The following is a 25,084-nucleotide window of genomic DNA, read 5'->3' on the forward strand; positions in this document are numbered from 1 at the left end:
TCCCTATACAGCCCTGCCCCTTCAACCCATACACACATAGAATTCTTAGTCTCCATGCTATGCCTAAAACCACTCCAAACAGGGTGACCCCTCTCTACTATCTGAAAGTGGAGTTACCCATACCTTCATCACAACAAGCAATCTCTGACCTCATGGAGGACAAAGGCTGTAGCATAAACCGTGACCCTCACACTCAGTACACAACCTGCCTGTGGCTCAAATCTTTTGCTGATGACTAATTCATTTGTTTTTCATTTACAAACTTGATGTCCCTCAGGGAAAATAATGCCTAACACCAAAGAGAGTATCTGAAATGCTCCTATTCACAATATTCAAATAATTATCATACAAAAATAGAAAAGGATAAATGCCACAAGAAGACAGAAAAATCTATTGGGAAACATGGCTACACATACGAATCACTGGGAAACATTTTAAACGATCAACTGATGCTCAGGTCCAACCCACAAATTCCAACTTAAGTGGACCACAGTGGGACCTTGGCATTGAGAATTTTTAAACCTTCTCAGATGCTCCCAACATGTAGCTAAGACGGAGACCCTGCTATTAAATGTAGGTCCAGGGCCTAAATCAGTGGTTTTTAGCTAGGGGTATGCATCAGAATTACCTAGGGAACTTTTTCAACATATAGGAGCCTATACTTTGATGGACCCATTCATTAATGAGCTCCACCCTGAACTCAGTAATCCAATTAAGAAACAAGCTAATTTGAAAAGCCACCTCATTTCATATGTTAAATTACATGGGAAGAATTGTCATATGATATGTGATGCTAAACCTTCTCTAAGTTATTATATTCTCTAAGTTAATATATTATATTGAATATATACAATACATTATATTCATATTAATGTTATTGATACAAGGGTTTGAAAAATCATATGAGATTCCCAGATATCTAATATGTTATCAGTCATAATGTCACACACCACAGAAATAATCAGATTCCCTTGGTCACTGGGTCATAATGTAATGAACTTCCATCATATTTTAGCCATACACATTTTAAGTCTTTCCCATACACACATTGTTGCTTTGATGCTTTTCTAAAAGCATTTTCAATCAGCTACAGTCCAAAATTGCTTCTTTTTCAAGGAGATTTGCAGAAAAGACTCTGACAAGTGTCCCTGAATACAGTTTTTTGATAACTTTAACATTGTACCATTGGACTGCCTAGGAATTTCCAAAACTTTAATGAAGAGACTGATAGCTTCCTGAAGCTGCTAACCAAGATCAAGCAGGGAAAAAAATTAATTACATGGGACAAAATGAACTAACGAGCACACTTTTTAAATGACTTTTTATTTGGAATTTTGCTCGTTCTTTAAATGTTTTGTTTTCCAGATTTAAGGAAACCTTTTTTCTTTTCAGCTATTTATACCTTACAGCTATCTGGTAAAGTACACTTTGGGAATAAATATAAAATCATTTACTTTTCCTCCCTACTTGGTCCCTCCCCAGAATTAGGAAACTATTCTGAAGTATTCATATTTTATGGTAATATACTTATTTACATACATTCAATATGAATCTGCTCTCTTTGTAACAGGATACATTTGAAAATATTGGTTTAAGGCACCAAGACTTTGACTGGGATGTCGTAACTAGAATGTGCCTAGAATGCACCCATAGGCTCTGCACGCAAAGTCTGAAGTCTGCCTAGTTTGGCTTCCTAGTCTTCATAGGATTTTCAAAAGTTTACTCTGAGACATCTATCAAAAGTTCCAGCGAAGCAAACTTGAAAAGAACCTATATGGTCAGTGGCTATTCTTGCTCCATTTACATAATAACCAGGCAAGTCAATGAGACTAAACCTATTTTTCAAACAAATTAGGCTTACTCTGATTACCTCTGGTAAAATAGGGGTGACCATACAGAGAAAAATTATGTTTCAAAACAAAAATTACAGTACAACTCTTATTCAATTATAGCTCTGTTCATTGTTTTTGAGTTTTTATTATCTACCTGTAGACTGGATCCTGAACTCTTCTAGTTCCTCCAATCTAATTTTCTCTCATGGCATCAGTAAGAACAAGAACTGCCGTGTTCCTGAAGCCCTAGAGATCAGAGCTGGACAGCTCAGTGTAAATTTCCAGGCACAACTTTTGCACGTGGTGTGTGGGCAACTCAGAAAGATCACAGAATATCCAATACCATAACTAGAGACACACAACATGCAAGCCAGGACAAGAATCAATGACTTCACACTGTGGACACAAGATTCCCCGTGATAATGATACTGTTACTACTCTTAATATTTCCCTGCTCATGCCCACCTCTTTCATTGGGCAAGATAACGCTGAAATTATAATTTCATAACCAGTAGCTTGTGCAGGTCACTTGGGGGAGTCTTGGATCTGTCATGTCATCATGGCAAACCCAAATCTTTACATGGCCTAAGCGATCCTCTATTCCACTTAGCAAGCAACCTTAGCAGCATCCCTAACACAGCTGCTTATTCAAATTGAACTAGGGGGTCCTGTTGCAGTCAGACTTCTAGACCTACTTGTTTTCCCTGTTTTAACTTAACGCAGCCACGAGATGCTACATGATAGAGCTGTTACCTACTAGCTAAACTGACAGGGGTCTGTGCGGCTCCCTACATTTCTTGATACACATCAGGTATTAAAGAGATTCAACTGCAAAAATTAACAAAAGTGCTACTTGGTTAAAATGGGTAGATCCCTCATCTGGAGGGTTCTTTGATCTATTGTCCTTTAGTTGGTTTTGCTCACAGGGATCCTGCCTAAGGAGCATCCTCCGAACTCTTGGTGTCACCCTCCTGATGGTTGTAATAGTCTTCTCCCTGTTGTGTTGTATTCTCTAAAGGTTTTACATGTTCACATGCAGCCATCCTTCAAAGATCAAGTGTTCTCTCTTCGGCCGGAACAACAGAAACTCAAGGAAATGTGTGACTGGGAGGACACCATAACCGACCAAGGATGCCTTGCGACTGGGATCCCAAAGTGAGGACAACTGAGAGTAGCCCCACTGCCTTATGTTTTGGTTACACTCTCTCCTCCGTGAGAGCCTACTGGCTCCAAAACAGAGTCACTCATGCTAAATGCCACGTACTCATACTGAAACTCAAGCCAAAAACAGAGAGCAGTTTTTCCTAAAAAGAGGAGATTCCAGTCTGAATCAGCATAATCGGGCAGATCCCTTTGCTTTCACTCTTACCAATAAGGAACCTGAAGTAACTTGATTTTAACAATGAGTTTTCTCTTGGTCTGTTTCTTCCCTCTCAGTTCATAAAACCTGCTGTTCTGCTATTGTGTTCTCCAGTGGGAGCTATGATTGTAACTTCTGCAATAGAAGCTGCCCCACTCATGAATCACAAATAAAAGCCAATCACCTTGATAATTAAAATTGTTGCAATTTTTTCTTTAGACACATCTTCAAAGCCAGTGAAGGCTAGTGGAGTCCTTGTCACTTCACATGATCCTGACCCTGGCTCTCCTACCTCCCTCTTTCACTTACCAGTATCCTTCTGATTTCAGGGGGTCACCCAGACAATCCAGAATCATCTCCCCATCTCAGGATCCTTAAGTTCATCACATCTGTAAAATTGTTTTTACCAAATAAAGTAACATCCAAGGACGTGGATGTTTGCAAATGCAGACCTGATTGGTGCAAAGCAGGAGCACGAACCTGCTGGAATCTGGCCTCACGGACCTCATGTGTTGGGCAGATGGGATAGGAATATGACAAGTCAAATTTCTTCCATATCTCAAGAGTACTATTAATACTAAGGATCTAAGACCAATTGCTGGGAGCAACATTTCTCTGGAGAGCACAATGAGGTCTTGGAGCAAGCTCTGAAGTCCAGCAGGTCACATTACGCTCCAAGGAAGATGCTGAAGGTGCTCTGGAATCAGTGACTCCCTGGGTAGAGAGAGACGCTTGAGTCATCAGGAGGACAGAAATAGTCAGAGGGAAGTCTGAGGTGTCTCAACAATAATAAGAAGAGAAAGATTCCAAATCAGGAGAAGTGATATATGTGATGTTAGTAAATTTAGAAAGAGCCCCATGTCCCTAATTCCTGTGGAGACTTATGCAAAAATGGGGAGGAGCCTGACAAGGCTTGTGAAATGCTTTCTTTCTTATTTCATCCTTCTTCAGTCTTTCTCTTTACACCTTGCAAACAAAAAGGGTACAGAGACAAAAATTATGACCTACGCCACAAGAGGGGATTCCTTTAGCAAGATGAAAGCTTTCCTTAAACAAGATAAGTGCTTTCGGCCAGGTGTGGTGACTCACTTCTGTAATACTAGCACTCTGGGAGGCTGAGGCGGGAGGATCACCCAAGGTCAGGAGTTCCAAACCAGCCTGAGCAAGAGTGAGATCTCCGTCTCTACAAAAAATAGAAAGAAATTAATTGGCCATCTAAAAAAAATATATAAAATATATAGAAAAACTGAGCCCTCTCTGCCAGACTTTATTGTTAAGAAAAAAAAAAAGAAAAACTGAGCCAGGCATGTCTCTTGTCCCAGCTACCCGGGAAGCTGAGGCAGAAGGATCACTTGAGCCCAGGAGTTTAAGGTTGCTGTGAGCTAGGCTCACTACCCCACTATAGCCCAGGCAACAGAGTGAGACATTGTCTTGGAAACAACAACAACAAAACCTACAGTAATAGAATATTGGGGAGGGGGGAGAGAGGGGGGCGGGTATATACATACATAATGAGTGACATGTGCACCACCTGAGGGATGGTCATGCTGGAAAATCAGACTTGTGGGGGGAGGGGGAAAAGGGCATTTATTGAAACCTTAAAATCTGTGCCCCCATAATATGCCGAAATTAAAAAAAAAAAATGAGTGCTTTCCTTGGGCAAGATCAATGCTTTTTGCAAGGCACCCTGAATCCTGTTTCTAGGCTTGGCTTTCCACAAAACTATTTGACTCAAGAACACATTCCTTGACACCCCAGCCCCCAGGAGACAATAACTGTGACAGAAGCCACACCCACTCTGGATATTCCGGCTGTTTGGTAAAGGTATTTTCCAGAAAGTTGTGCATGAGCTCCTGCTCCCTATTCCTTCCACTTCTGGAAGTTAGGCCTCCCCCTTAACCATTTTCATCTCCTGCTGTCCTGCCAGGGGCTAGAAAACACCCCCCACCCTAGATGACCAGGGTGGCCCCTACTCCCTTAACTACGATAGCTCACACTGACTCGGCACTCACTGTGTGCCAGGCACGACCCTATGGGCTTTTCTTGTAGTTACAATCCTCACCAAAAATCCTGTGAGCAAAATCATACCTATTTTTATAAATTAAAAAAATCCAAGGGAGTGAAGTTAACTAATGTACCTAATGTGGCCCAAGTCTGCGATTTAACCTCATCCCCCACCCTATCTGGGCAGAGGATGCCCTAAGGCAGGTGTCCTCAAACTTTTTAAACAGAGAGCCAGTTCACTGTCCGTCAAACCATTGGAGGGTCAGACTAGTCAAAAAAAAAATATGAACAAATTCCTATGCACCCTGCATATATCTTATTTTGGAGTAAAAAACTAAACCGGCGAAAAACACTCACATGTGGCCTGAGAGCCATAGTTTGACAATGCTGGCCCTAAGGTTTCTGAGGTCTCCTGAATGGCATCCACCTTCCAGAATGACTTTTGACAAAACAGCATTTTGTTTGCTGTCTGGCTGTTCACCTGTGCACCTGTTCGCAAACACCACACTCACAACTCCACAGCCCTCCCTAAAAGCTTCATTTTATGAATCTCAGTATCTGGGGAAAAAGTAGGACCAGCTGTTCAGTCTTATAATAAGTCACTTTAACTCAATTGTCAATGATTTGCAAAGCCATTCTCTGGTCATAAATGGGGTGCACCAGGGAAAGAAAGTATAATGAGAAAGATTTATGAGGAGGGTGAGTCCCTCGAATGGTCACAACGGGGAGAAGATTCTAAGTCCAGAAACAGGCATAAAAGACACCCAGAGTTTGTGGCCTTTGAACAACTGCAGTGCCACCTTTCTCTTTCCATGCCTGCTGGCACCTGACTGCCTTCTCACCCTGCCTCTCCTGGCCTTGCCGTTAAGACCAACACTAGAGGACTGGGAGCTGGGGCCAGACCAGAGCACCACGTAGCACTGAGCTAGGGGGGTGGAAGAGGCAGAAACGAGAGATGACTGCTCCACTCATAGAGGACCTGGCTCACCTAGGTACACATCACCTGGGCAGGGAATGGATCAGTGAAGGGTTATGCAGGACTCACAGCTTTAGGGACTTGCACTAAGGAGTTCTGCTGCCTTGGTGCTGTCTGAGAGCAAAGTGGTGGGTGTGGAAGACATCACAGCTTTCTCCCATTTAGAAACCCATTGTCCCTCCCTTCCCACTCAGTTGGGTTACCTTTCTCTGCCCACTTATTTACTGAGTTCTGTTCCAAAAGAAAAACTTTTCAGTTGAATCCCCTAAAGTCCCAAGCATTCAGTTCAGTTCAAGAATGTTCATCATCTTAGTGATAGCCAGGAGCAAATATTTTTAAAAGGCTCTGCAGGAACTTCTGATAAGAGCCTTTGCACCACCCACAATACCTTTGTGAACCACCAAGCCATAAAATTGAAGGAGAAGTCTCCTGCTATGTGCAGGGGACCTTTATGTTTGCACTTCATCTACTCCTCACAATGACCTTTAATGCAATAGGTATGACTATCCCTCTATTCCAAGATATCAAACAACTTGTCACTTTTCTCAGAACTGGTAATAGATGGAACCAGGATTCAGACCCACATATTTCTGAATCTAAAGCTCATATTTCACTCCACACCATTGTAACTACCAGAATTCAAAGACGGGAAAGGTGACTGCTTCTGAAAACAACAACGAAAATCATGCAGGGCTTCAGTGAAGAGACAGGATCTGCAATGGGCCTCAGGATGAAGAACAGGTCAGGAGTGGGAAGGCAAGGGTATTACTAAAAGAGGGAAAGAATGAGAATGAGTTCAGACTTGAGAAAGTGAAATTCGGATCAGGTCCTTCTGCATAGCTCCAAGGAGTAGATTGGGGCTACACTATGGGGGCTTTGAGTGGCAGCCTAAGGAATTTGATCTTTATCTTATCGATGATAGGAATCACTGGAAAGCTTTAAGTCACATAACACAAAAGCATTTTCAGGAAGATTGCCCTCACAGTATTAGGCAAGAAACTAAAGAAGCAAGTCTCAACGTTGGCAACTCACTAGAAACACCTGGAAGTCTTCCTTTCTTTTAACTTTTCTTTTTGAAATAATTTCAGACTTTCAAAAATGTTCAAAAGTAGTGAGAGTCCCCAAGAACTTTTTACTCAACTTCCACAAATATTCACATTTTAGGTAACCAGAGTACAACCCTCAAGATCAATAAATTATCACTGGTATCGCACAACTAATTAAAACACAGAGCGTGTTCAAATTCCATCTGTCTTCCCACCGATGTCCTTTGTCTGGGCCAGGACCGAATCTAGGATCACACATTGCATCTAGTTCTTTTGTCTCCTTAGTCTCCTGTAACCTGGGACGGCTCCTCAGAATTTCTTTTGCCTTTATGACCCTGACACTTCTGAAGCAGACTGGCCAGTTATTTTGTACTGTGACCCTCAGTTTGGGTTTATCTAATATTTCCTTATGATTAAACTCGGGCTGCACGGTTTGGGCAGGAACCACAGAACAGATGCTGCACCTTTCAGTCCATGATAGTGGGAGGCCCAGGATGTGGATACCTCTGATCACTGGGATGTTAACTTTGAGCACTAGGCTAAAGTCCTGCTCTGTGAAATGACTGTTTCACTAGAAAGCATTCCTGAATCACCAATGCCTGGGTCACATCATAGACCAATCAAATCACACTGTCTTGCACTAATGGATAGGCTCTGGTAGGTTTAAGGGGCAGGGCACAGCGGCTCACACCTGTAATTCCGGCACTTTATAGGCCCAGGCAGGAAGATCACTTGCGCTTAGAAGTTCAATACTAGCCTGGGCAAGAGTGAGACCCAGTCTCTATAAAAAATTTTAACATATAGCTGGTGGCATGGTGTCACATGCCAATAGTCCCAGCTACTCCCGAGGCTGAAGCAGGAGAACTGCTTCAGCCCAGGAGTTTGAGATTGCTGTGAACTAGGTTGATGCCATGGAACTCTAGGCTGGGCAACAGAATGAGACCCTGTCTAAAAAAAAATGTGTGTGAGTGTATGTGTGTGTATGTGTGTGTGTGTGTGTGTGTGTGTGCCCTATAGGTCATCCTAACCAATATTCAAGGTTGGAAATCAATAGCTTAGGCACTGAAGATTACAATTCTAGAAGTCAGCTAGGAAGCCATTCTTTGGGCCTCTCTTTTTAAAAGAACATCCAATTCCAGAAACAGATAAATATATCTGGACTTTGTCATGGACTCACAGCAAGGAAATGGGAAGGCCCAAATCCCCTGATTGAGAAAGTGATGGGTGAGTAGACTGCTGTTCTCCAGACCTTAGAGAAACCTTTGCTGCAGGGAAAGCACAAACAATGTGATTTTACTGTCATAAGCCAGATATGAGCTCCTAATTGCTCTGGCAAGAGGGATGATGAACCATGTGATATAAACATATGACCACACATGCAAAGTTGCACACCTCTGGGGACACTGAATTAACAACTCACAGAAGTCAGTCTAGAGGTAGCTGACCCTTCCCATTAATTAGCCGTGTCGTCCTCACTTGGTCTTTTGTCCTTAATCTCATCTGAAGTAAGAAACTAAAGATCCTGGTGTAAATTTCATGAAATAGGAAAGTGTATACATCTCCTGCTACTGGGCTGTTGAAGCAATAGGATACTGTGCTCAACTTCCTTAGAGTCATTATCCTGGGTTTGCATAAAGCAATTTCATCAATCCCTGTCTTAGAGAGACTGTCTGATAACATAAAAAGCAAACACCAATTTAACCAAATTCCAAAGGCAGGAAGAACCCGGACAGCAGCAATCCCTAAAGTGCTCACAAGACCACCAGGGTCTAGACGGCTGGTGCAGGAATTGTTGCTAGTCAATAGCTGAGAAAAACACAAGATAGTTTCCACACTCAGGAAGCACTAACAGAAGAATTAACTCAATTACCCCTCAGTTATCACACAGCCAATATCCTTCAAGCCACCCTAGGGTGTCTCACTGATAGGGCTAGCACACGACTAAATGCTAACACATGGGTGAGATGATTTATGGAAGGGTGGGAACAACTGGTCCGGAATGGCTAGGAAAGTTTCCATGAAAGAGGCAGGATTAGGTCAGGCCCTGATTGGTTAAGCCTCAGGGAAGCAGAAACAAGGAGAAGTATGAGCCCAGGGAGCCAGATTCAGGCACCACTGTATATACTAGGTTTGAAGAGGCCCTCAGGAAGGAGAGTGGGTTTCCGTGGTATTTTATTCATTCCTACCCACCAACATACAGGTTATTCAGAGGAGGAAGCTGATCCTCAGAAAGGTGAAGGAAACTGCCAAGGCTGGCGGTGGGTCTGGGATGAGAAACTGAGGCAGTCTAGCCCCAGAGCCCGTCCCAGCACTACCAACCCTGAGAGAGACCAGAATGTAGCACATTTAGGGGACAGGATGGAAAAGGGAGAGAGAGCCGTGGCAGAAAGAGAGGATTGAAAAATAGGGAAGATAAGTAAGCTTGCCAAAAGGGGCCATACATTTTGTAGCCACGAACGCTAGATGGCAACATTTGAACTTGATCCTGAGATTACAGAAGAGCCACTGAAGATTTTCAGTAATGGACTAACCAAAGTGACAACTTAAGCAAGGCCAGGAGGATGGTGAAAACAGGGTCCTTGATTCCCAAGCTAAAGAGATGCTACTCACAACAGCAAAGGAGGCCACATGACGCAGTGAAGAGAGAAGTGGACGAAGAGGCCATAGCCCTGAGTTTAAATGCAAACTAAGGATCTGGATCTGTTAGGCAAGTTATATGCTCTGCCTGGGCTTCCGTCTCTCTCCAGCCAGAAATCAGGAGCAGGGAGAATTAACCCAAGTGACCCTAAAGTCTTGCAACTCAAAGTGTGGTTCCCAGCCAGCAGCAACGGCATCATCCAAACACCCACCAGAAACGCAGATTTTCTAGTCCTGTTGGAACAATCAGGATCTGTATTTAAGCACTAGCTTTGGATGATGTATAAGCACGTTAGAGTTTGTGAAGCACTTCTGTAAAGTGTCTTCCAGGTCTTTTATTTCACACTCACTTCAACTCTGTCACTTCACTGGACAAAGAAGAAAATAAGTCTACAACTCCTTTGTGCCTTTTTTTCCCCCTTACAGGTTCTCCCACACTTGCCTACATCCAGGTACAGGTTTTGGGAACACCGGTGGGACGGCGCCGCCACCGTGTGGCTGTGGTCAGTAAATGCATGAACCTCTCAGTCTCATGACTGCAGGGGCCTTGTTAAGGGCTCACGAAAAGATCCCTCAATTTGACAAACACTTATAGAGTACTCCCAAAGTGTCAGGCACTGCATAAGTTCAGGAAATACAAAAACAAAGAATAAACAGCCTCTACCCTCAAAGACCCTGATGTTCGGCACGTCCCCCAGCCTGGAGCCGCCCAGGCGACAACCTCCCTCAGCCCAAGGGGGTCTGACCCTCACAGGCTGTGCCTCAGCACACGGTGCTCCTCGCTGTCCAAGCTCCCACACCTCTCTGTCAACTCCTCCACCACCAGGCGTCCCCACCTGAAGGCCGCTCCCCCTGCAGGCATCTCCTGCCCTGAGCACCCGCATCCTCCCCAACAGGGCACTTACCCTCATGACCTTCTCTCCAGCGCCATCACCTACTTCTGCACCTGCTCACCAAATGCCGCCGGCTCCTCCTGTCCTGTTCCCTGGGGAGTCAGGGCCCAGCCCGCGCCCACAGGGCAGAGGGGCTCCTTATGGTGGAAGCAAATGAACCACACAGGGAACCGGCCCCGCAGTGTGCGAGGACAGGGCACAGGCACCGAGGAGGGTGTGACCACCTGACCCTGCTCTCTGGCACATGTGGGGCCTCCACCCCGCCTGACTGGGGAGGGAGGACAGAGCTCGACAGGTGGACAGGGGTGAGGGAGGAGCCCCATCCGCTCCCAGAACACGGCCCACAGCCACTGCCCCCTGAGTTGTAGCAACTTTCCCCCCTCACAGGGGCTCTCTGGCCACTGCCTGTCCTTCCTCTGCACTGAGGGCTTCACCAGACCCCCAAACCCTGGAGGCCAGACCCCAGGTGAGTCAGCACCGGGAGGCTGAGCCCATCCTGGCCCCGGAGGCAGTCAGGAGTCAGCACAAGTGTATCCAGGTCTGAGTCTCTGGTGTGCCCCGCCCGCCCCTCCTGGGTCTCAGAGCCACATCCTATGGGGTCTCTGGGCAGCTGCACCACCCATGGGAAGGCAGGCTCACCACAGGACAGTCAGCAGCACAAAAGACAGAGGCCACACAGGATAGTCAGAGACAACCTGGATGGGCCCTGTGTCACGAATCAGCCACCAGACCCCAGGGAGCCAGACAGTGCCTGAGACCTGTCCCTGGTGACCACAGGGCCCACAGACCTCAGCGGACCAGCCAGGACAGGCCTCTCCCCACAGGACAAATGAGAACCTCACCCTGCACACCTCCAGGAGGGAAAGTTCCCTCTGGGACACCTGGGTCCTTTATTCTTTGCACTCGCTTGCTTTTTTCTCATCATCCACTCAACATTTTCCACACTTGACATCCGAGGGCAAAGGGTTAAGATGTGTCCAACTGAAACCAATGAGTCATCACTCAGCTGGCCCGATGCACAGCCTCTGTGTCTGTGTGCATATCTGAGATGTTTGGTTGTACCTGTGTCTGTCTGCGTATATATCTGTATCTGTGTGTGTGTGTCTTTATTCGTGTGTGTGTGTGTGTGTGTGTGTGTATGTAGGTTGAGGTGAGAGAATTCTTGCTAAAAAAGGCAAAGATCTCAATGGTTTTCAGGGCCCTGAAATGTGGACAGAAGAAAAGGGGAAGGAGGGACAAGGAAAGCAGGACTGAGAGGGGAGGGGTCAAGGAGGTGTCCTGGGCACAGACCCCGCCCCAGACCCCTGACCCTGAGACAGGCTCCTGCCCCAGGGGGAGGCTCAGCACAGAGGGAGGAAGGACAGCAGAGGTGACAAGTCAGACCAGTCTAGCTCACGAGTATTCCTGGAGCTGAAGCTCTTCTGCACAGAGGACAGAATAGGCAGCAGGGACCATGGAGCCCCCCTCAGCCCCTGCCCATAGAGGGCGAGTCCCCTGGCAGGGGCTCCTGCTCACAGGTGAGAGGGATGATTTCCTGGGGGGGGGGGTGGGAGGAGGGAGCACAGACACTGGCTGAGGTCTCCTGGGGCGGACAGTTCTATGAGAGGGACAGAGGACTTTTGTTGGAGCCTTAAGAACAGAGAGGATAACAAAGAGGCAGAGGAGGTCACAAGAGGAAAGTCACATTGAACTGGAATTGGAAAGAGGCAGGACAGTCTCAATTGCTCTGTGTTCTCCAGGTTCATCATCAAAGGTCACTACATTTTGAAAATGGTAATAACTATATCAGAGTGCTGCTTCAAATAAACATAAGCAGGAGCACTAACATGGCCCTTACCCACCAGAGTCAGATATTATCTTTATGTTCATTGTACAATGAACAGCAGCACATGGAGCACTCTAGGAACACTCATTCACTCACCCACAGGTGTCCGCAGCCTGTCCCAGGCTCTGGAGCACAACAAAGGTCAGACACGTCCCTGCCCTCACAGAGCTCACGTCCTAGTGGGAGGAAGACAGACAAGTAGAGAGATCTCAAATATGAGGTCAACTGTGGACAAGAGCCACAGAGAAAACTGGCAGGGAAAGGTCAGGAAGGGAAGACCCAGGGGCCCTAGAGGAGGTGGCCAGAGAGGGTCCCTCCCAAGGACGCCCCTGAGTGTGAGCAGGGATCTGAGGGCAGTGGGGGGTGAGCCGTGCAGACACCTGGGAAGAGGATTCCAAGCAGGAGCATGGCCAGTCTGAGGTGCTGGAGTGATGGCGGTCACACTGCTGACCCTGAACCAGAGCACACACTCACACTCACACACACTCACACACTGACACACACACATTCACACACACATCTTCATCCCCCAAGGCTGAGGGTGAAGAGACCTCCTCAGGACCCAGGGCTCATCTTTCCATCCTAATTCCAAGGTCCCAATATGGATTGATTCTCTCTCCTCCCTCCTAGTCTCACTTTTAACCTTCTGGAACCCGCCCGCCACTGCCCAAGTCTCTGTGGAATCCGTGCCGCTCAATGCTATGAGGGGGAAGGACGTTCGTCTACTCGTCCACAATGGGCCACAGGATGCTTTTGTTTACAACTGGTACAAAGGGGACAAGGTGGGCAGCCGCTATCGAATTGCATCATATATAGTAGGCGCTAAAGGAAATACTCAAGGGCCTGCATACAGTGGTCGGGAGATAATTTTCCACAATGGATCCCTGCTGTTCCAGAACGTCACCCTGAAAGACACAGGGTACTACACCGTACAAGTTATGAGGACAAATCTTCAGAATGAAGAAGTAACTGGACAGTTCCGTGTGTACTGTGAGTGATTCCCTGCGACTTCTGGGTGTTCGGTGGTGGGGGGATAGTTCTATTTCACACACATGGACTTGTCAGGCCTAGACGGTGCCTGCCTCCCCCTCTGTGTCATGTCCCATGTTGGGCTTTGGGCACTTAGTGCAAGACACACACAGGGGAGACAAACGTCAGAAGATCAGAATCCTTTCTGCGTCCAGACCCTGCAGACATTCCCTTCAGGGAAAGGACCAGTGTGACAGGTAACTCAGCAGGGAATCAGTCTTCCTTCAGCACCCTGTGCCCTCCCCATGGACATGGCCCTGACAAGGACCCCACAGGATCCGGTCACGTCCCTATCCTCAATTCCAGGGGCCTTATTAGGCATCAGGGGACCCCAACAACAGTTGTGGGATCAGCTGCATCTGCAGCTCAGAGGGGAGATTCCGGTCTGGGGAGTGAGGAGCAAATGGAGAATTAGTCAGTTTCACTCTAGAACTAAATCACCTGCCTCAACAAGCAGAGTCAGCGTCAGGAATGCCCAGGCCTCCCCTCAGCCACACCCCCCACTGGACTCTAAACCAGGTGCTTCCTGCTGTGTCCCTGTCACTGCCATGGAAGGTACAGGAAACGACGTGGCTTTGTCTCTCCACACTCACACTCTGCACTGGAACAGGGTCCGACATGTGATACACTGTCAGTAATTTTCTGATCAAGGAGGGAGGGAAAGAATGACTAAATGAGTGAATGATTCATTATCTCTTCAGAGACAGGATCCTAGATGCAGAATCCTAGGAAGTCTCACCATGCCTATTCCCTGTCCATCAGGTGCTGAAACCCAAGCTCCATCCCTCTGATCCCTGCCCCTAAAGACACCAGAAACCCCTCTCCAGTGATTCTGGGGCTTCCCAGCCTTGGAGAGTTTCAGGGCTCCCTGGTCCTGGTCCTGGTATCTCTGAAGTCCCTGGAACCCCCATGATCACAGCCATGGTGTGTCTGGCTCTTTCTGCTCCTCCATGTCCCTCATCTTCCTCCCTATTCCAGACAGGACTATGCCTGCCCTGCACAGCTTCCTCCACAATTAAGCTTTCGCCTGAGACTCCCACTAACAACAGCTGCCTGTCCCAGTCCCTTTGTACTAACATTGTGGCCAGGCCCATCTCATAGGAAATAGTAAAGGCACAAAAATTATAGCAGCCACCCCTGCCAGGCTCCCTCACAAGCCAATGTCCCTGGGTCACTAAGAGAATGTGTGTTCCACTGTGTCCCCACCCACGGCTCTTTCCTTGTGAGGCAAAAAGTGGGACAGAGCATGGGACAAAGATCGGTGACCCTCCATCTACTGTCAACACTGCCTCACCGGGGGAGAGAGGAGAAGTACAGGTCTGCAACCTCAAAGCCACAAGCTCATTTCACTCACTGACTACTGACTCCAGCCTCGTCCTGGCCTGGGGCTCACGTCCTCCATGGTTCCTGGGATCTTCCCAGGTGGAGCTGGCCAGACCAGTGCTATCTGAGGCGAGACAGCCTGCTCCACAGCACCTGTGTCCCTCATGATGACACCGATACCATAAAGTGGGGTCCCTCAGACGATGAGATGCACGAGCCAGGGTGTCTCACTTAGACTCTGCCCAGTTTGCACAACTGTGATCAAACCCTAGTTGTTTCCAAGGCTCAAAAAAAAGGAAGAAAGCATTTCACATGCCTTGTCGGGCTCCTCCCCATTTTGCCTGACTCTCCACAGAATTTAAGGACGTGGAGCTCTTTCTAAATTTCTTACCATCACACACATCACTCTAATTTGGTATCTTTCTCTTCCTATTACTGTTGAGACACCTCAGACTTCTCACTGACCAGTTCTGTCCTGGTAATGGCACTTGCGCGTCTCTCTCTACCCAGTGAGTCACTGATTCCGAACCGACCTCAGCATCTTCCTTTGAGCGTAATGTGATATGGAAGAAACTTAACTTCTCATATTCCTATCCCATCTGCCCAGCACATGAGGTCCATGAGGCCACATTCCAGCGTGTTCATGCTACCCCACTTTGCACCAGTCAGCTCTCCTTTGCTAACATCCACGTGTATTTCTGGAAAGATCCACATGGTCCTCACCTGGCTTGTGCAGATGGAGAAGGGACATTAAAGACCAAGGGTAGGGGACCACAGGTCTTCTTCCAAGCCACTAGCTCCTATCTGTCCCCTCACTGTTTTCCAGATCATTCCTTGGACTCTGCTCTACCTTTTAGGAGTCACTGGTCATGTCAGTCATCATTCAACTGGGAAACACTGCCCCAACCGTGGCCTCACAGCCTGCCTGCTGAGCTGCTCTCCAGGCTGCCTCCTGCTCTCCCTGAGTTATCTGTGCTCAAACACCCAGTCTCAGGCCAGACTGCCCAGTAACCTCAAAGTCTAGGACAATGGGAAGAACCCTCAGTACCCATCTCTGGGATAACTGAGGACAGCCTCACAGAAACACACCTAGGGGGGCAAAGTGGGACTATGAAGCTAGAAGGAACCTAACGCCCGCACATTCCAGGTGAGGACCACAGGGTCAGTCAGGCAGTCAGGGAAGGACCAGGAGAGGCACCAGGGTGGAGGGGCACTCTGGCTCCAGGTCCTGTGTCTGTCCACCACCCAATGCTGCTGCTCAGGTGAGAAAGTCTGTGCATCTCCCAGACACAGAGCAGGTGGCCTCACGTTCTCTGACCCTCAGATCGTCCTGCGTCTGTCTCGTGACACACACACCTGCCTTGGTCTTTTAATCACTCAGGTTGGCTGAGAGGTGAGAGATGCCAACCCTGATTGAGGGATGATTTTAGAGGAATTAAAGGTAGCACCCAGGGCAACCTTCTCTCTGTTATCTGCACAGCGGAGTTACCCAAACCCTCCATCACAAGCAACAGCTCCAGCCCCGTGGAGGATGAGGACTCCGTAGCATTAACCTGTGAACCTGAGACTCAGAACACAACCTACCTGTGGTGGAAAAATGGTCAGAGGCTCCAAGACAGTGACAGGCTGGTGAAGTCCCTGGACAACAGGACGCTCATTTTACTCAGTATCACAAGGAATGACACAGGATCCTATCAGTGTGAAAACAGGAACCCAGTGTTTGGCCACCTCAGTGACCGAATCAACCTGACTGTGCTCTGTGAGTATTTTCTGTTCCTCCACAGCCCAGGCTGCAGCCCAAAGTCACCCGGCCAGAGACAAGGCCATTCTGTCCTTGTCAGGTCCAGGTACACAGACCCTCACCCCTGGACACCCAGGCTGGCCAAGATTCCTGCCCCAGGCAAACCCTGGCAGGCCAGGCCTTGACCAAGGAAAGGAGGGAGGGGCGCTCCTGTCCTGAGATGCTCATGGTCAACAACCTGTGATGAGAGAAACAGGTCAGTGTCTCAGACACAGGTTATGGTTAGAACTTTTTTTAAGAGACAGGGTATCACTCTGTTGCCCAAGCTGTACTATACTGCTGGGATCACAGCTCACTATTACCTCGACTCCTGGGCTAAAACAATCCTCCTGCCTCAGCCTCCTGAGTAGCTAAAGCTACAGTCATGCACCACCAAGCCCAGTTAGTTTTTAAAATTTTTGTAGAGATAGGGGTCTTGCTATATTGCCCAGCCTGGTGTTGACCTCCTGGCCTCCCACCGTGGCCTCCAGAAGCACTGGGATTACAGGCATAAGCCCCACACATGGCTGGGTTCTAACTTTACAAGAATGTGACAGGATATAGAGGGTCACTGTGGCCCTTCTACAGACCTGGAACTCCCCTTTCCTCTGATGACATCACATGTGGCTTTATTCTCTTTGTCCAGATGGCCCCGACGTCCCCACCATTTCCCCTCCAGACTCCTATTACCGTCCAGGGGAAAACATCCACCTGTCTTGCTACGCGGCCTCTAACCCACCTGCAAAATATTACTGGCATATCAATGGGAGTCTCCAGATATCCACCCAACAGCTCTTCCTCCCCAACGTCACTGTGTATTACAGCGGATCCTATGTCTGTATCGCCAACAATGCTGTCACTGGCCATGCCAGTGGCACAGTCCTGAATATCACAGTTTCTGGTAAGTGAATCCCTGGAGGATTGGCATTAAGTTTTGTCATGGATTATGTCTGCTGTTCAGAGAAGAGCCATAAAGAAGTTTTCATCCCCAGCCTGTGTCCTGGGCACAAACAAGTCCCAGGTTCCACCCTGAGCCCTCTCATTCCGTTTCTGCAGACTGTCTCCTCCCCTGGCTTTTCTGATTTCACACACCTGACCTTGGGTCCAGCCTGCAAAGTGAGGAGGGGGGTTCCCTCAACCCCAGACAGCCCCATCTAGTGGGAGGGGCTTCACAGAGGGGAGAGGAAGAAGAATCCTCAAGGTCAAGTGGCTTCTCTCTGTCACTAACAAGTCCCTTTCTGTCACATTTTTGTTTTCTTTTACCTACCCCACGAGCTACAAGGAACATAGGAGGTTTCAAAATAGGCTCACATTATTTTTCCCCAAATGAGAATGATGAAACCCCCTCAGAGGAGGCATGAGCATCTCGGAGCTCTGCTCCTTGCTCTGCTGCCCACTTGCCTGGTGGCCGGCTGTGCTGTGACTTCATCCAGGGTGGAAGGGTATTAACAGACAGGGTGAAGGTACCAGCCACTATATAGTATAGATACTGGTGAAATATACATAACAAAATCTACCATTGTAACCATCTTAAGTGGAAAATTCTGTGCTATTAAGTACATTTATAGTTGAGCAACTATCACCACTATCCATTTCCAGAACTTTTTCATCTTACCAACTAAATTGCTGTTCCCACTAAAGATAATTTTCTACTCCTTGCCCCCAGAGTCCCTGGTCCAACATTCTATTAATACTTTCTTTCTATTGTAGTCAACTATTCCTAATACCTCATATAGGCCAGGCACAGTGGCTCAGGCCTGTAATCCTAGCACTCTGGGAGGCCAAGGGGGCAGATTGCTCGAGGTCAGGAGTTCAAAACCAGCCTGAGCAAGAGCAAGACCCCGTCTCTACTATAAATAGAAAGAAATTAATTGGCCAACTGATATATATAGAAAAAATTTGCCGGGCATGGTGGCACATGTCTGTAGTCCCAGCTCCTCGGGAGGCTGAGGCAGGAGGATCGCTTGAGCCCAGGAGTTTGAGGTTGCTGTGAGCTAGGCTGACGCCACGGCACTCACTCTAGCCTGGACAACAGAGTGAGACTCTGTCTCAAAAAAATAAATACCTCATATAAATGGAATCATACAATATTTGTCCTCTTGAGTAAGTCTTATTTTGCTTAGCAGAACGTCTTCAAGGTTCTACTCTGTTGTAGCATGTATCAAAATTATATTCCTTTTTTGGACTGCATAATATTCCATTGTATGCGTATACCTCATTGTGCCTATCTGCTTAACTTTCGATGGACTCTTGAGTTGTTTGCACAATTTGTCTACTGTGAATAATGGTGCTGTGAGCATGGGTGTGCAAATATCTGTTCAAATTCTTACTTTCAATTCTTTTGAGTATTTGGCCAGAACTGGAGTTGCTGGATCACATGATAATTCTTTAATTTTTGAGGAATTGCCACACTACTTTCCACAGTGGCTGGACCATTTTACATTCCCACCAGCAATGCATAAGAGTTCCAACTTTCCCACCTCCTCGAAAACACTTGCCTGAGTTTTCTTTTTTTTATCAAACCCATCCGAATGTATGTGAAGTCATATATCATTGTAATTTTGTTTTTTTTTTATTTCAGCATATTATTGGGGTACAAATGTTTAGGTTACATATATTGCCTTTGCCCCACCCAGTCAGAGCTTCAAGCATGTCCATCCCCCTGGCAGTGCACACTGCACCCATTACATTTGTGTGTTATTTTGCTTTGCATCTCCCTAAGTGTTAGTGTGTTGAGCAACTTTGCATGTTTTCATTGGCTATTTGTATATCTCCCTTGAAGAAATGTCTATTTTACTCCTTTGCCTACTTTTAATTGGATTTTTGTTGTTATTGAGCTCTAATACTTCTTTATATATTCTGGAAATTAATCCATTATCAGATATGTGATTTCCATATATTTTTCCCATTCCATGGATGCCTATTCACTTTCTTGCTAGTGTCCCTTCACATACAAACATTTCTAGTCTTCATAAAGTCCAATTTATCGACTTTTGCTTTTGTTGGCTATGCTTTCGGTGTCATAGCCAAGGAATCACTGCCAAACCCAATATCATGAAGCTTCTATGCTATAAGAGTTTCACATGTAAGCCTTTGATATCCTTCTTGAGTTTATTTTTGTATTGGTATTCGGTAACGATTCAACTCATCTCTTTGCATGTATATTCAGTTTTCCCAAAATCATTTGTTGAAAAGACTATCCCTTCCCCATTGAATAGTCTTGGAACCCTTGTCAGAGATCATTTAGCCATATATGCCAGCATTTATTTCTGGGCTTTCTATTCTTTTCCATTGGTTTCTATGTGTGTACCAAACTGTATTGATTTGGCTTTGTAGTAGATTTTGAAATCAGGATGGGAGTCCTCCAGCTATATTCTCCCTTTTCAAGATTGTTTTCACTACTAGAGTCTCTGAGATTCCATATGAATTTTAGTATACATTTTTCTATTTCTGCAAAAATGTCCCTGGGATTCTGATAGGGATTGCATTGATTCTGCAGATCATTTTGGGTGGTATTGTCATCTGAATAATAAGTCTTCCAACCCATGAAAATAAAATATCTTTCTATCCATTTACATCTTCTTTAATTACTTTTGGCAATGTTTCCTAGTTTTCAGGGTACAATTCCTTCACCTCCTTATTCCTAAGTATTTTCTTCTTTTTTATACTAATGTGAATTGAATATTTTCTTAATTTCATTTCAGAACGCTGATTGTTAGTGTATAGAAATACAACTGATGTTTGGATGTTGATTTTGTATCCTGCAGCTTCACTGATTATGTTTATTAGTTCTAACAGCTTTTGAAAAAGTTGTTAGGGTTTTATACATAAATATTTATGACAGCTACAAACAGAGATGATTTTACTTTTTCTTTCCAATGGATGTCCTTGTTTTTGCTTGCCTAATTCTCTAGCTAAGGATTGCAATACTGTTTTGAATAGAAATGGAAAAGCATTGTCTTGTCTTGTTCCTATCATAAAGGAAAAATTGTCAGTCTTTCACCATTGAGTATATGATGTTAGCTTTGGGCTTTTCAGTGTTGCCTTCATTGTGTGGAGGTAGTTGCCCTCTATTTATACATAGTGTGTTTTTACTAGGAAAGAATGTTGAATTTTGTCAAATGCTCTCATTGATAGATTCTCCTTACTAGTTATAGGTCTATTCAGATTTTCTATTTATTCATGATTCTGTCATGCTAGGGTTTGTGTTCCTATAAATTTCTCCATTTCATCTAGTTATCCCATTTGATGGCAAAAATTATTTCTAGTACTCTAATAATGTTTATTATTTATGTTGAATTGGTAGTAATGTCTCCATTTTCATTTCTCATTTTTGTGATTTGAATCTTCTCTATTTTTTTCCTTAGTCAATCTAGTTCAAGATTGTTAATCTTTTTTGAAGAACCAAGTTTTGGTTCTATTGATTTTCTCTATTGTTTTTCTCTTCTCCACTCTAATATTATTTCCTTCACCTGCTATTTTTGAGTTTAGTTTACACTTTTTTGCTGGCGGTTAGGGGACAGATTCTCACACTGTGGTCCTGGGTAAAGTACAGCAGTGTCATCATAGCTGACTGCAACCTCAAACTCCTGAGTTCTTGTAATCCGCCTGCCTCAGGCTCCCCAATAGCTGGGACTACAGGTGCACACCACAACACTCACCTAAGTTTTCTATTTTTGGTAGACATGGGGTCTCACTCCCATTCAGGCTGGTATTGAACTCTTAGGCTCAAGTGATTCTCCCACCTAAGCCTCCACAGTGCTAGGATTATAGGTATGAGCCATGGCAGACAGCCTGTTCTTATTCTATCCCCTTAAGTCATAAAGCTAGGCTGTTGCTTCAGATCTTTTCTCTTTTTTAATGTGCTTACAGCTATAAATTTTTTGCACAAGATTCTTAACTTCTCTGATCCTCAGATTCCTCAACCAAAAATTGCAACAAGAGTATCTGCTTCAGAGTATTGTTTTAAAGATTTAAATATTCATAGTCAATTACCTTTAGCAAAATGGCCCACACAAAGGAAATTTCTATACATATTAGGTGCTATTATCATTAGCCTTGAAGTCAGATGGTCCTAGCTAGAGTCAAATCCCAGATCCACCTTTCACCAGCCATATGACTTTGGGTAAGTCTTTTCACCATTGTAAGCCTTTGTTTTTTCATTTGTAAAGTGAAAGAATGTATCTCTGACAGAGTTATTGTACAGATCCAATGAGATACTCATAAAGTGTTTAGCACAGGGCCTAGCACATAGTAAGTTCACCAGCCACCATAGTAGCTAACATTAGCATTAATTGTCAGCCTTGAGTTGACTGGTGAGGGCGAATCCACAAATGGTTGCAACAGAAATAAAGAAGAAACAGACAAAAAAGTTATTTTACGTGTGTGTGTGTGTGTGTGTGTGTGTGTGTGTGTGTGTGTGTGAGTGAATGGGGGGCATTACACAAAAACCCACTGGGATGTGGATACTAACTAAATATGAGAGAAGGAAATAAAGGAGTTAAGTGCAAAGTCTCAAGCCTGGCGTATTTGCTTTCATGCACTGAGATACAGCCATGATGAGATTACACATGCAAGATCCTTAGGGAAAATGCCTGTGAGGGAGAGTGGGGCAGGAGTGGGAGGAGCCTGGGAGAGCCTCAGACCACATTGCAGATCTGATGCCTATGAGGGAGATAGAGAAGGGCATTTTGGGCTGCAGTGCAGGTCGTAAGGGAGTTTCTGCAAGGCCAATGGGGAGTACTCAAGCCAGTCACCCATCAGAGGAAACCAGAGCCTGGCAAAGTTGAGTTTCCCTTCATATCTCTGCTGGGAGCCACTGGAAAGCCAGGTCTCTGTGCAAATGAGGTCGTGAACCCAGAATGCACTGGACCGGGCCTTCTGCCAACTCCATCCCTGTGATGGAGACCTGGCAGGCTTATATACAGGGATTTGGGACACTGAGAAAAAGATGCAACCACAAACACATGGAAACTTCTAATAACATAAAAGAATTGCATGAGCCTTTCTCACATTTCAAAGCCTTCAAAAATATCTGAGTGCAGAAAGCCCCAAATGGAATGGACCAATGACTGACCAGCAACCTAGAACATGGTGAGAGGAAAAACACTGGAAGGATAGGGTTGGTTAATCACCTCCTAGCAACCTTCATACACACAAAAAATGTACTCCTAGAAGGAACAAGTAGAGACTACTTCATGCTGAGAGTTATTTCCCAGGGCACTCCTACTGTAAAACTATTCCTTCTCCTGTTTTTTCCCATGCAGATAGTCCATCACGAGGAAATTCTTTGGGCCTCTCTGCTGGAACCATTGTTGGCATCATGATTGGAGTCCTGGCCACGGTGGCTTTGATGTAGCATCCCTGGTGTATTTTCTGTACTTCAGGAAGCCTTGCAGGTAGGATGGCCTTTCCTCTGTTAGGTTTACACCAGGCTAACTGCCTCGCTCTGGAGAGGGAAAGAATTTCTTCACCTGTCTCTGGGCCTGCATCTATCTCCTCCTCCTCCCCCTGAACTCCTGCTCCTCAGCACTAACTCCTGCAGATCTCTTCTCCCCTGGTCTTCATGCTCCCTGCACCCCACCGTCTCCTGGACATGGCTATTCCCCAGCCCTTGCTCATTTCTTCCCCATTCAGCACATTGTCAGAGCCTCTCAATCCTTTTGTATGATCTCCCACTGACTTCGTTCTCTCCATTTCCATAAACCTAACTAATCCAGGCCCTCAACAGCTGCTCCAGCACTGCATGACTTCCTGTCTCCAGTCTCTCTGAATCCTTCTTGCATACCACTGCCTCACTACCTTCTTGAGAACTAGTTCACTCTCCTACTCAGAATCCATAGTGGCCCACTCTGGCCTATTCAATAGGTTCGAATATCTTCTCTTTATCAATCCTTCTTACTTCATTACCACTATGCCCTAGTATAATTCCCCATCCTCCTTAGATCTGTCTCCCTACACAGCCCTGCCCTTTCACCCCACACACACATAAAATTCTTAGTCTCGACGGTATGCCTAAAACCGCTCCAAACAGGGTGACCCCTCTCCACTATCTGCACGTGGAGTTACCCACACCTTCATCACAACAAGCAATCTCTGACCTCATGGAGGACAAAGACTGTAGCATAAACTGTTAACCTGACACTCAGTTTACAACCTACCTGTGGCTCAAATCTTTTGCTGATGACTAATTCATGTGTTTTTCATTTACAAACTTGATGTCCCTCAGGGAAAATAACGCCTAACACCAAAGAGAATATCTGAAAAGCTCCTATTCATAATATTCAAATAATTATCATACAAAAATAGAAAAGGATAAATGCCACAAGAAGACAGAAAAATCTATTGGGAAACATGGCTACACATACAAATCACTGGGAAACATTTTAAACGATCAACTGATGCTCAGGTCCAACCCACAAATTCCAACTTAAGTGGTCCACAGTGGGACCTTGCCATTGAGAATTTTTAAACCTTCTCAGATGCTACCAACATGTAGCCAAGATGGAGACCCTGCTATTAAATGTAGGTCCAGGGCCTAAATCAGTGGTTTTTAGCTAGGGGTATGCATCAGAATTACCAGGGAACTTTTTCAACATATAGGAGCCTATACTTTGATGGACCCATTCATTAATGAGCTCCACCCTGAACTCAGTAATCCAATTAAGAAACAAGCTAATTTGAAAAGCCACCTCATTTCATATGTTAAATTACATGGGAAGAATTGTCAAATAATATGTGATGTTAAACCTTCTCTAAGTTATTATATTCATGGCTATGATACAAGGGTTCGAAAAATCATATGAGATTTCCAGATATCTAATATGTTATCAGTCATAATGTTATACACCAGAGAAATAATCAGATTTCCTTGGTGACTGTGTCATTATGATAATGAACTTCCATCAGATTTTTAGCCATACACATTTTAAGTCTTTCCCATACACACATTGTTGCTTTGATGCTCTTCTAAAAACATTTGCAATCAGCTACGGTCCAAAATTGCTTCTTTTTCAAGGAGATTTGCAGAAAAGACTCTGACAAGTGTCCTTGAATACAGTTTTATGATAACTTTAAGATTATACTATTGGACTGCCTAGGAATTTCCAAAACTTTAATGGAACTTTAACTTCCTGAAGTTGCTAACCAAGATCAAGCAGGGGCCAGGAACGGTGGCTCACGCCTGTAATTCTAGCACTCTGGGAGACTGAGGCGGGTGGGTTGCTCGAGGTCAAGAGTTCGAAACCAATCTGAGCAAGAGTGAGACCCCGTCTCTACTTAAACAGAAAGAAATTAATTGGCCAAATAATATATATAGAAAAAATTAGCCGGGCATGTTAGCGCATGCCTGTAGTCCCAGCTACTCAGGAGGCTGAGGCA

The 25,084-nt window shown here is 45.5% G+C and overlaps 3 protein-coding genes across 3 annotated transcripts in view; all 3 read left to right on the forward strand.

Moving 5' to 3' along the window:
* The window catches only part of LOC105857032 (cell adhesion molecule CEACAM8-like), a 27,588-nt gene extending 16,007 nt beyond the window's left edge, over positions 1–11,581 (forward strand). The window contains 4 exon segments of the mRNA XM_075993443.1: positions 10,282–10,358; positions 10,752–10,931; positions 11,136–11,214; positions 11,526–11,581. Of these exon segments, the coding sequence (XP_075849558.1) occupies positions 10,282–10,358; positions 10,752–10,931; positions 11,136–11,214; positions 11,526–11,581 (392 nt within the window).
* The window catches only part of RPS19 (ribosomal protein S19), a 224,150-nt gene that overhangs the window by 94,789 nt on the left and 104,277 nt on the right, over positions 1–25,084 (forward strand). The window lies entirely within an intron of this gene.
* On the forward strand, positions 13,459–23,098 carry LOC105867982 (cell adhesion molecule CEACAM8-like). Its single transcript, XM_020283595.2, has 4 exons — positions 13,459–13,563; positions 16,406–16,684; positions 17,352–17,606; positions 22,972–23,098. The coding sequence occupies exons 1-4, from the start codon at positions 13,512–13,514 to the stop codon at positions 23,061–23,063; spliced, it is 678 nt and encodes a 225-aa protein (XP_020139184.1). The 5' UTR covers positions 13,459–13,511; the 3' UTR covers positions 23,064–23,098.

This window comes from Microcebus murinus, chromosome 16, assembly GCF_040939455.1.
Source record: "Microcebus murinus isolate Inina chromosome 16, M.murinus_Inina_mat1.0, whole genome shotgun sequence".
Taxonomy (NCBI): Eukaryota; Metazoa; Chordata; class Mammalia; order Primates; family Cheirogaleidae; genus Microcebus; species Microcebus murinus.

Coding starts and splice junctions, on each gene's coding strand:
- LOC105867982 (XM_020283595.2), top strand. CDS start 13,512: ATGAGGACAAATCTTCAGAATGAAGAAGTAACTGGACAGTTCCGTGTG. Junction 13,564..16,405: donor TGGACAGTTCCGTGTGTACT/GTGAGTGATTCC, acceptor TTATCTGCACAG/CGGAGTTACCCAAACCCTCC. Junction 17,607..22,971: donor CCTGAATATCACAGTTTCTG/GTAAGTGAATCC, acceptor TTTCCCATGCAG/ATAGTCCATCACGAGGAAAT.